General features: G+C 35.5%; 1 protein-coding gene and 1 long non-coding RNA gene across 2 annotated transcripts; both read left to right on the plus strand.

The window, feature by feature from the left end:
- The first annotated feature begins 4,307 nt into the window (after positions 1-4,307).
- LOC148783573 (uncharacterized) lies at positions 4,308-7,927 on the plus strand. The gene is made up of 2 exons (XM_088861825.1): positions 4,308-4,422; positions 5,493-7,927. Exons 1-2 carry the CDS (start codon positions 4,354-4,356, stop codon positions 6,684-6,686), a joined length of 1,263 nt encoding a protein of 420 aa, XP_088717951.1. The 5' UTR covers positions 4,308-4,353; the 3' UTR covers positions 6,687-7,927.
- A 526-nt stretch (positions 7,928-8,453) lies between these two features.
- LOC110007924 (uncharacterized) lies at positions 8,454-9,825 on the plus strand. The gene is made up of 2 exons (XR_002282260.2): positions 8,454-9,466; positions 9,571-9,825. It is a non-coding gene; the product is annotated as an uncharacterized LOC110007924 (long non-coding RNA).
- Positions 9,826-12,120: the final 2,295 nt, after the last annotated feature.

Below are 12,120 nucleotides of genomic sequence, written 5' to 3' on the forward strand. Positions count from 1 at the left end.
CTGAAACCTTTAAAGCTTGGGCTTGCGATCAGAGGGGGTGGAGCTGTCAAGAAGCATATACAGGTCACAGTGCATAAAAGGAACATTCCTTAGCTTTCTTTAATCCTTTGAGCGCTTAATGCAATGAGGCCCAATGACATTTTCCTTCCGTTTCTTGACATGAAAAGCTTTGCCATGCCATTGCATGATGAACTCGGCCGTTTTTGATAAATCTAAATATGATTTGAAGCGTCTGCTACCTTTTCTAGGCTAGTGGCATATTGTTTAATTTGACTATCGGCAAAGGCACCTTATGATATAATCTAATCTCATAATTAAAATAACAAATTGATGAGCTAGAACCTACATGTGATATTAACGATATACGTACTTGGTGCAATAACAAGTGAGTCTTTTACTTTGTTCTTTTTTGCAGAGAAATAAGGCACAAAATCCCTTATTCAATCATCATGAGACCCTGTCGAAACTCAATACACCACATTTATTCTAAAAAATCTATCCAATTATGCATCAAACATGTGAAGAATAAAATATCAAAAAACAACTAGGCATCAGTATGCCAATCGAGCTACAATCCTGAGACATCAAGCCAAACGTTTTCAAAAGAAAAGGACTTCATCCTATAATATTGCAATAGAATTTACTGTTGCAAACTCAGTAAACACAGTTGAAGCATCAATACAATAAACAAGCCTTAAACAATACAATAAGTTGAAGCATCAATACAATCGCTTTAAACAAGCTTTAGGACACTTAGTATGACAATCTTGCTCCAAATAAGCACACAAGAATAGCACTCAAAAAATTAATACCTAATAATTCAACTTTCACCATTCAGACACCAAAACCAAAAAAAATTAGCACCTACTCATTCAGCTATCACCATTCAAAGCATTTAAGAATATATGAAACTTGAGCACTATAAAACTCAAAGGTATACCAATTCATTCACGATGCAGTATAAGCAAGTAAAGTGTTCGTCGTTCAAACCACCAAAAATTAAGTGTACACAATTATAAATATATAGATACCCTAAAACATATACTCATTCCTTTTACAAAAACAAGGAGGGCAAACATCATTGTCATTAATAAAATTACACATATGAGAAAAAATTTTTGAACGTCTGCTTTCTCAGGGACCATAGCAACAGATTGGTGCTTCTCTTTCTTAACATAGATGCATCTACTCTATCAGCAGTACATGCATATGACATTTGAGACACGAACATTTTTCATCACACCACTCTAGATAGCCGCATCCAGCCTCATTCTAGGGGTTAACAAGATAAGATAAATGTGTGTTAGATATATGCTTACAATGGACCATCAAAATGCTTCTACATTATCTTAATAAAAGAATATTAACCTTTCAGTTATAGTATTTATAGAAAGCCTATTTTAGTTATCGTGCGTCTTTGATATAAAAACAAGCATCCTACCACATCTTGGTTTGCATTTACAAATCCTTGGAGGGAATTGGTTGTCGAGATCCATTCAATTAAAATGATAAGATGAGCTCAAATGCCCTAATCTCAATCTATTGCAACTATGGATTGCATTAGCCATTGAAGTGAACATATGTAAACTATACCTTATTAGAGAGCAGAGGAAAGAACAAATAACAAAAAATACTAGCATGACATGGATTCATTACCTTATCTTAAAAAGGAAACTCAATCTCGAACTCAATATAATAAAATATGAGAGATAATAAAAGATAGTACCCAAAATCAAAGAAAAAAGAAAAAAAGAAACCTACTTTATGTATGCATTCTAATACTAAAGGTTGATATAAGGCTTTATATATCTCCAAACATAATATATGTGCATCAATTATCCCTGGAATTTCACCAGGCCGTAGCACATGATGCAAACTTTGAGAGTTGGACACATCAATGCTAAACCTTAGGCACATCAATGTTGAACCTGTTATTGCACTATCAATTGTTACTTACATGCAGCCCCTCGAAATCTAGTTACCTGGCAGGCATGTATGCCCCAAGCTATATAACAAGAGGATGAATCAAAATTCACCAAGCAATGAAGAGAGAAAGATCTAATTAGGAACAATCGATATTTGGGATATTTTGGGCCCAGCTTTGTTTATGGAAATTTTTGCTCAGATTGGGTTTTCCCATTTTAATTTCAATGTTAAAGATAAACCTATCAATTCTTGCAAGTGGTGATAATCATAAAAATTTACTAGCCCAACATTAAACAAATATTTCCAATCAACAATAAATAAGAAAAGATATCCAAACAAGTTTTAAACCTTCTCACGTGATAATGGAATGTCCATGACAAATTTTTTTGAGGAATTCTCTTAAATTTTAAAGTACGACCAAAAAGTTCATAGGAAGTTCCTCCAAAAATAGCAGAAATGGCTTCTTTGAGAAATGCAAGCAAAAAGTCAATAACTTCAAAAGCAGCCTTAGCTCAGAGACTATATTAGTTCATGTGAGTTGTATACAAAATTTGAGCAAAAATTACTATAAAATTCCTTTGTATTCGAGACATTTTTTGCCCAGATTTATTTATAGCAATATTTGCTCATATTGGATTTTCCTCATTTGGGGATTTGGGAGAGTGAAAACCAGAGGGAGAGATGGAAATAGAAGCCCTCGAGGTTTTGCTCCGTATTTGGGATATCCAAGAAACGAGCACAAACTCTGAGCAAAAATTGCTGTAAAATTTCTTTGCAATTGGGACAGCTTTTGCCCAGATTTATTTATAGCAAATTTTGCTCAGATTGGGTTTTCCTCATTTGGGGATTTGGGGGAGTGAAAACAAGAGGGAGACACGTAAATAGAAGCCCCAAAGGTTTTGCTCTGTATTTGGGATATTGAAGAAACAAACACAAAATCTGAGCAAAAATTGTTGTAAATTTACTTTTTATTTGGGACATTTTTTGCCTAGATTTTTTTATATCAATTTTTGCTCATATTGGGTTTTCTACATTTGGGGATTTGGTGGTTTTGGTGTAACTCGAGAGTGAAAATGAGAGGGGGAGATGGAAATAGAAGCACGAGAGAGAGAGAGAGAGAGAGAGAGAGAGAGAGAGAGAGAGAGAGAGAGAGAGAGAGAGAGAGAGAGAGAGAGAGAGAGAGAGAGAGAGAGAGAGAGAGTCCATACCTTGACAGGGGGAACCCTTATGTACGAGATCTGTGGATGCCTTGTGTGGGAGAGAGAAACTTTAGAAGATAGCAGCGAGAGGAGAGATGAGTTTTATTTTGTATAGTGAGAGGAGAGAGAATATATAAGGAGAGTGAGAGGAGAGAGACGCTTCAGAGGGAGCATACCTTTGTTAGTGCCCTTTCGTACGACGCTGATTTTGTCGAATTTTTAAACTTTTCACACCTCATTCGGCGGTATCGCATCGTGGCTATCAGATTAGGAAAATTAAATCAGTTCCGTTGGGCACAGCTGAACCATATGAGTGAGGCAACCAATCCCATACTTTTCCCTATATATATATTTATATAAATAAGTGCAAGGCTCTGAACAATCAAATTAGGCGTACGTTGAAAATTCATTAGAAGAGTTTGTTTTAATTCTCAAAATTTGTCAAATTGGTCATCTCAACCTGAAGATGTATGTACAAACATATCAAAAAAAAAGACTTCAAGTAACGGAAATGGTGAATCTTTCAATACTATTGGAAAGCGCGTTGTATTGTGATGGTGAAGAGCCTCGGCCACACATAAACCACACCCTCAAAAAAAAAAAAAAAATGATAGGGGAGGTCTACCAGAAAATAATTGATTTTATAGAAATACATGAAATTATAATTTTTGGATTATGAAAATTTTAAAATTTAATTTAAATTAAATCTCAGAGTTTTGAAATCTAACAATGATCAATGCTGCTAAAAATGTAACTTTTGGACTTTTAAAATCCAAAAATTCAATTTTAATTTTTTATATTTAAAATTAGAAATTATTGAGATATTAAATTTTTTTTTTCAGATTTTCAAAATCTAAAAAAATTAATTTCTCAAATAAATTAATTTTAAAAATATAAAATTTTCAGATGTTGTAAGCAATTTATTCATTAAAAATAGTAAGGTATTATTGTAATTGGATATTTTAGATCGCTTTAACTTTTTAATAGAACACATATATTATGCTCTTTTGGGAGCATGGTTTATTTGTATTTCGAAGGATAGATGATCCATTTGGAAGGAAATTTTCAATTTAAAACTCTGGGTCCTAAAACTAAATTTTAGTTGAAGAAGTATATGAACAGTATACTCGAAAGGGACTAGACGTTTTCACCTTTTAATAATGGAAAACTTTTCTATTTAAATAAGAGTGAAAAAGGTAGGCTTTATCGTTCCTTTCAAGATTCAAAAATGAAGAAAAGCCAGAAGCACCTCCGGCAAGATTCTGCTGGTTCCGGCGGCCAGCTTCAACAGCCCCAGGTGAGTTTGTTATTTAAATATTCAGTAGTATTCAATATTTAGTGCTTTAGGTTTAGAAAATAGGAAAATAAGGAAACATTTGTTTCCAATTTAGGTTTAGATCAAGAATTAGGGTTTTATAGTTTCGTATTGTTTTTTTTTTTTCTATTGGGTTTCAATTTTAGGTTATTAAAGAAGGGTTTTACAATTTGTAAAAACCCCTAAAATTACTACCCAAAAATATAAAAATTTGAACAAACCCTATCTTTTTTTTTTTTTTTTAATATATTAGTTTTAACTTTTGATATTGAAATTTATAAGGGCTTAGACGATGAATCATAAATAAAATCCAAACAGTGAAATAAGGAGAAAATTGAAATTGCAATTTCTGTTTTAGTTTATGTTTTGTAAAAGACATTAATAAACCAACAAAAAAAATGGAAATGCAAAAAAACAAAGTGAATACATATGGGGCATTTTTTTTTGTTTTTCTACTCTTCTGTTTTCAATTTTTGGAATGGGAAATCGAAAATGCAGAATACAGAAATTAGAAAATCTAAAAAAATAGAAAAATAAAATAAAATTTAAAAAGAAAAAACGGAAATAAAAAAAAGGAAAAAATAGAGAAAAACTTTCTGTTTTTCTTTTTATTCTTAGGTTTCCTTTTATATACTTATATAGTTTTAGCTTTTAATGTTGTAATTTGCAATGGCTTAAAAGTGAATCCCAAATAAAATCAGAAAAAATAAGAAAATAAAGAAAAATTGAAATTGAGTTATTATATTATTAATGAGTATTTATGTGTTCTTTACAAATACTGTTAATGAGTATTTATTTATTGTTTCAAGAGTTATATTTGTTTCTAGTATTTCCTACTTTTTCTATATTTTCCCAAATTTTCCTTATTTTACTATTTTATTAATTATTTAATTTCTTAGACCTCAATCTGTTTAATTTCACTTTAATTTACTCTTTTCATTATATTGTGGAGATTGTGAGAAAAGATTCACTTTGATTTACTCTTTTCATTATATTGTGCAGATTGTGAGAAAAGATTCACTTTGATTTACTCTTTTCATTATATTGTGCAGATTGTGAGAAAAGAAAAGGAGATGGGAGATTTTCTAGAGAGACCAAACTCGAGAAAAAGGAAGGAAATGAGATCTACTGGGCAGAGACAAATAAGAGGGCAGAAACAAAGAAAAAGGAAGTCCTCTGAAATCTCATCTTCCCAAAACTCTCCACACCACTCTCCCTCTTCCCCAAACTCTGCACATTACTCTCCATCTTCCCCTCCTTCCCCAAACTCTCCACATTACTCTCCCTCTTCCCCTACTTCTTCCCTGCGGTACTCTCTTTCTCCTAACTCTCCAGAATACTCTCCCTCTTCCCCCAACTCTCCGAAATATATTCCCTCTTCTCCCCAATACTCTCCCCCTTCCCCAAACTCTCCACACTACTCTCCCTCTTCCCCTCCTTCTCACTGTCCCTCTTCCCCTCCTTCACCTCAGTACTCTCTTTCTCCTAACTCTCCAAAATACTCTCCCTCTTCTCCCCAATACTCTACCTCTTCCCCCAACTTTTCAGAATACTCTCCCTCTTCTCCCCAATACTTTCCCTCTTCTCCTCAATACTCTCCCTCTTCCCTCAACTCTCCGGAATACTCTCCCTCTTCTCCCCAATACTTTCCCTCTTCTCTCCAATACTCTCCCTCTTCCCCCAACTCTCCAGAATACTCTCCCTCTTCTCCCCAATACTCTCCCTCTTCCTCCAACTCTCTAGAATACTCTCCCTCTTCTCACCAATACTCTCCCTCTTCTCCCCAATACTCTCCCTCTTCTCCCAACTCTCCAGAATACTCTACCTCTTCTCCCCAATACTTTCCCTCTTCCCCCAATACTCTCCCTCTTCTCCCCAATACTCTCCCTCTTCTCCCCAATACTTTCTCTCTTCTCCCCAATACTCTCTCTCTTCCCTCAACTCTCCAGAATACTCTCCCTCTTCTCCCCAATACTCTCCCTCTTCCCCCAACTCTCCATAATACTCTTCCTCTTCTCCCCAATACTCTCCCTCTTCCCCTAACTCTCGAGAATACTCTCCCTCTTCTCCCCAATACTTTTCCTCTTCTCCCCAATACTTTTCCTCTTCCCCCAACTCTTCAGAATACTCTCCCTCTTCTCCCCAATACTTTCCCTCTTCTCCCCAATACTCTCCCTCTTCCCCCAACTCTCCTCAATACTCTCCCTCTTTTCCCCAATACTCTCCCTCTTCCCCCAACTCTCTAGAATACTCTTCCTCTTCTCCTAAATACTTTCCCACTTCTCCCCAATACTCTCCCTTTTCCCCTATCTCTCCAGAATACCCTCCCTCTTCTCCTCAACACTTTCCCTCTTTTCCCCAATACTCTCCCTCTTCCCCCAACTCTTCAGAATACTCTCCCTTTTCTCCCCACTACTTTCCCTCTTTTCCTCAATACTTTCCCTCTTCCCCCAACTCTCCAGAATACTCTCCCTCTTCTCCCCAATACTTTTTCTCTTCTCCCCAATACTCTCTCTCTTTCCCCAACTCTCCAAAATACTCTCCCTCTTCCCCCAACTCTCCAGAATACTCTCCTTCTTCTCCCAACTCTCAAGAATACTCTCCCTCTTCTGCCCAATACTCTCCGTCTTCTCCCAACTCTCCAGAATACTCTCCCTCTTCTCCCCAATACTTTCCCTCTTCTCCCCAATACTCTCCCTCTTCCCCCAGCTCTCCTCAATACTCTCCCTCTTCTCCCCAATACTTTCTTCAATACTCTCCCTCTTCTCCCTAATACTCTCTCTCTTCCCCCAACTCTCCTCAATACACTCCCTCTTCTCCCCAGTACTCTCCCTCTTCCCCACAGTACTCTGACATGGAGTCTACAGGCTCCAATTCTCCATCTCCCTCTCTCTCGTATTCTCCCGTCTCTCCGTCTCCCTCTCTCCATCTCCGTTCTCTCCCAGTTCATCCTATGGTTATTGATTTATTTTTTCTATTAAATTAATAATATTTTGTAATTTTTTTATCGTTTGAAAATTTAATTTTAGTTATTTCTTAACAATATTTTCCTTGTAATCAGTGCCATTATGAATTTTAATAAGAATTATTTCTTTATTTTCTCTCTGTTGTTCACTTGCAGGGGTATCAGCGTCTCATGGAGGCATACATTTAGGATGCCCAACGTGCTCGCAAACCTCATGGCAAATGACGGAGACGACCTCACAAACTGTCTTGGACTACCTCTAAGCTAGCTGATGGGCCTTTCTCTCATTTTTGTTCACTACTCACATACATGTTGCAAATAGGGTGTTATATAATCCCTTGCGGAGCCAACTCATTGTTGTCTCAGTATTGGACTCCTTTTTGGCTATTTTGTAAAGGATTACCTTGCCCGTTAGGGTTCTAGTATATCCCAATTTTTGTAAGGGACGCTAGACCCAACACCTGTGTTTACTTCTTTTTTTATTCAATGAAACAGTCAACTTTCTGAAAAAAAAAAGAAAAATTAATGTGGTTTGTCTCTACATTTTGCAATCTACTGAAATACAATGTTATGAAATTGAGTATAATTGGAATTGTAGACAAGGAAAATTGGCTAGAGCTTTGTTGTTTGTTTCTTACATGACTGTATTCAGCAAAATTGGACCAAGGTTTGCAAGCAATTATACTTTATCCTTGTTTGATAATTGTATGACCTGTTTTTTGTTTTGGGCATTCTGTTTATGCCTTTAGCAGTGTGATGTGGTTCATTTAATTTGCATCCAGTGGAGCCCATGCCATATATTTGTGGTGACAAAATTGAAATTAAGCTTTTGTTGCGTACTTCATCCTATTTTGAATTCTACAGGCTAGCAAAATTTGTGGGAAAATCTTTGTTTTAGACTAATGCTTTATTTATATGTTTCAAGCTATGCAAGAACTCCATTGAAAGAATCAGCAGGGTGGTGCAAGAGTTAGAGTTTTAGAGAGAGAGAGAGAGAGAGAACTCCATTGAAGAAAGTCGGTGGGTGGTGCAAGAGCTAGTGTTCATAGGTCAAGTCGTGGCAATGGTGCTCTCTCAAGCTGTCCCAGCCCTTGCTTTCTTCCATGGCAGTTCAACTCAGACAGTAGAGTGAGGCCCTCCCCTCTTGGTTGCAGGTGCAATTTTCTATGCTTATCTCTCTCTCTCTCTCTCTCTCTCTCTCACTCTAGAATAATGCATACATGACACTGTTTCTTAGGTGATTTTTGACATTGTTGTGGCTTCCTGTGTTTACTTGCTTTTTTAAAATTTCATGCTTTTGATGGGTTCAGTTTCAGTGTGTGATGTAGGCATCCTTTATAGGCTTCTTGAATGTGGAAAACAGCATCCGAACGTCACTAAATGTGGATGCTTAACTGAATTTAGCCTCCACTGTGGTGTTTCCCACTTGGGATGATGCTGGGATGTGAATTTGAATGGTCATAGCTGATGTTTATTAAGCACTTGGTGAAAACCATGTCCTAGATTGCCACCTTTCTGGAAATGGTCATTTATGATTTGAATTTGACCTCTAAAACTTTGAGTGGGTTATCATATTGACATGCTAACTTCTCTTACTGTTTATCTATAATGTCCCCTTGAAATGTTAGAGGCAAAGCTACACTTGATACAAAGTTTTGTGCATTTATATGGCAATCTGTTCGAGGAACGGTAATGTGGCACTTGGTCTGTTTGTGTCGGATCCCCATTAAATTTGCTTTCGATTTTGGCCCCTCCTTCAACTCTCCTTGTACTAAATTTCTCTCTCTATCATTCTTCTGTTTTTATATGAAATTATGAATTCTATACTACCATGGTCATGCTGGTCTCATCAACACAAGAACCACCTGCGCTTACTTCCAAAATGTTTAGCATTTAGATTTCAGAGAGCTTTTCTTCCCACTTACCAAAGAAAAACACACACGCACACAGATGTTTCCAATTGGATGTCTATAGGAAACGAGTCGCAAAGGAAACTGCAGTTACAAATCGAGGAGCATGCGAGGTACCTCCAAAAGATGGCCGATGAGCGACAGATATGCGGTGAGAATCTAGTCAGAAGCCAGAATTTGTTCATTCCTTTTCAGAGAAACATCTCATAGATCTTGAAACATTGAATCAAGTTTAAATTATGAACTTTTGGACAGGACTTCATCAAGATTCAGTTTAGGAGATGGCCAAAAGTCATGAATGTGCTGGTGCCAGTCTTAGACTGCATATGGGTTGTGGGTCTTACTTTAGCATGATACAGTGATGCCATCAGAGCTGGGTCAAGTCAATTCATCAATATATATTGTCAAGGGGTCATCTTAAACGAGTAAACTATCACAATTTACCCCCAAATTTTCAAGCTTATGCAGTATGTACTTCATGGTGTATATATTTTTGGTAATCATGCTCAATACCTATTGCTTTTATCCCTTATGACAACGGCTGAAATGTTGAGATCTTGAGATTTTAATTACTTTTGTTAAGCATTTAAGCATTTTTGCTTTTGTTCTTTATGACAATGGTTCAAAACAGTGTTTTAAAAATTGGCGAGTCGAACCGTCCGGTTCGACTCGGGAACCGGCATAGCCCATGCCGGTTCCAGTACAAAACCGGGAACCGTCCGGTTCTAGAAAAGAACCGCCGGTTCCCATCGGGCTTTACCTGGTTCAGCCCGGTTCCCTCCCGATACGCATGCGATACGCACGTGCAAGCGTGCGACACGCACGTGCACGTACACGTGTGAGGTTGCCCCAATATTTGTACACAAATGTTTTGATTCATATTACATAGGATTTTATATAACAAAGTTTAATACCCATATTTCGATGTGGGATAATTCTCAAACATCATTAAATGAAATGGGAATGTAAATATATTCTATTAATCAGCAAGTTACAACCACATGTGATGAGGTAGTGTGGTGGTTAAGATTTTTGCTTCTTCATGTGATGTCTCAAGGTCGAGTCCTCTTGTGAGCGTTACATTTTGTGTTGTATAGTTTTTGTTGTATATATTGTACAAATATTTTTGTAAATAATATAAAAAATATAAAAAATGAAAAATAAAAAAGTTAATTTTTTGTATAGCAGTTAATTTTTGTCGTATATAGTGGTATAATTATTTTTTTAAATAATATGAAAAACATAAAAAAATAAAAAATAAAAAGTTTATTCTATTTTAAATCTCTATCTTTCTACTAACAATCTCTTTCACTAAATTTATTATAGAAACCTAAAAAAATAAATTTTTGTAAAATTGAAGTGTTATTTTCAAAATTTGTACGTAGTTTATTAATTTTTATATTGATAACCAAATCTTTTATTTTATTTATTAATTTTTATATTATAAATCATGTAATGTACTATTTTTCTTACAGTTGTCAATAATATATTTTAAATTAGATAATATTATAAAATATTTTTTATTTGTTATTATTTGTCTAATAAAATAATTATAAAATATAAACTAATAATTATAATTTCATTATATAATATTATAATTAGTTAGGTTTTAATAATTTTGGATTATAGTTAGTTAGGTTGTAATAATTTAAATTTTTTTAGCGGATTAGGGTTTTTCGCCAAAATGAGATTTTAATGGCCATTCTTTCATTGATTAGTCTACTCTTTATAATAGTCCATGTATAATTATGTATTTTATCTATGATATTTCTATTATTTTTCTTTTATGTGATGCAAATTTAATGGTTAACATAAGTTTATACAGGGAAACAACATCTCAATATTCACAAATTGATGAAAAAAATGAAAGTTAATCATGTAGTACCTTCATTTTTTATTGGATTCTTAAAAAATAATATTTATAATGAATTTTAATATTTTTTCGGATTTTTTTGAAGCTTTAATCCGACCGATTCAGTCGATTTTCGATCCGGATCGTCGATTCGTCGATCCGGATCGGTTTTTTAGGTGCCCGATCCGAGTCACCGATCTGTTTTTTAAACCATTGGTTCAAAATATCAGTTGGTTTACCTTCTCTTAATTTAATGGTAACATGGTTTGGAACCGTTGGCTTGATGTGGATGTGGAGGCGTGGTGCAACTGCTCCTACCTGAGTCCCGAACCATCATCCATGGGGCTCCTAGTCTATACACTTGGCATGGATTGCAGTCCAGTTTTTACCCAACTCCTAGGTCTTATGGCTACTCTCTCTCTTTCTCTCTCTCTCTGTTCGTTTTTTGTTTTTGTTTCCATGGATCCCCAGTTTTTACTCTGGTTCTATGTGTATTAATGCATACTGGTTGTTGATGGGTGATATGTCTCTATATATATATATATATATCTATCTCTATATCTCTCTCTCACTGTTTGTTTTTTTGTTTTGTTTTGATGGGTACCCTGTTTCTACTTTGTTTCTATGTGTATTAATGCATACTAGTTGTTGATGGGTGATCTCTTTCTCTCTCCCCTTCGTTCCTTGTTTTTTGAAGAAATGCTCTGTCCCTGTGTAGCTCTTACTGCTAAGTTGTCTGACATGAATAATGTGAAGGCTAATAAATCTACACACAAAGAGTAAGTTCGTGACTTGAGGTACGTGTTTGTGACTCAAAGAAAAAGAAAATTTTTAACTTTTGATCGTTTAACTTTTAGTTGCAAGCAAACATGTGTTTATTAATCATCCATGGGCAATATATGGACGTATTCTTTTTCATAGTTTCTCAAGGACGGACCTGAAGTTTTGCTCTT

The sequence above is a fragment of the Amborella trichopoda genome, chromosome 1, assembly GCF_054954075.1.
Source record: "Amborella trichopoda isolate Santa Cruz 75 chromosome 1, AtrichopodaSantaCruz75HAP2 v2.0, whole genome shotgun sequence".
Lineage (NCBI taxonomy): Eukaryota > Viridiplantae > Streptophyta > Magnoliopsida > Amborellales > Amborellaceae > Amborella > Amborella trichopoda.

Coding starts and splice junctions, on each gene's coding strand:
- LOC148783573 (XM_088861825.1), top strand. CDS start 4,354: ATGAAGAAAAGCCAGAAGCACCTCCGGCAAGATTCTGCTGGTTCCGGC. Junction 4,423..5,492: donor GCCAGCTTCAACAGCCCCAG/GTGAGTTTGTTA, acceptor TATATTGTGCAG/ATTGTGAGAAAAGAAAAGGA.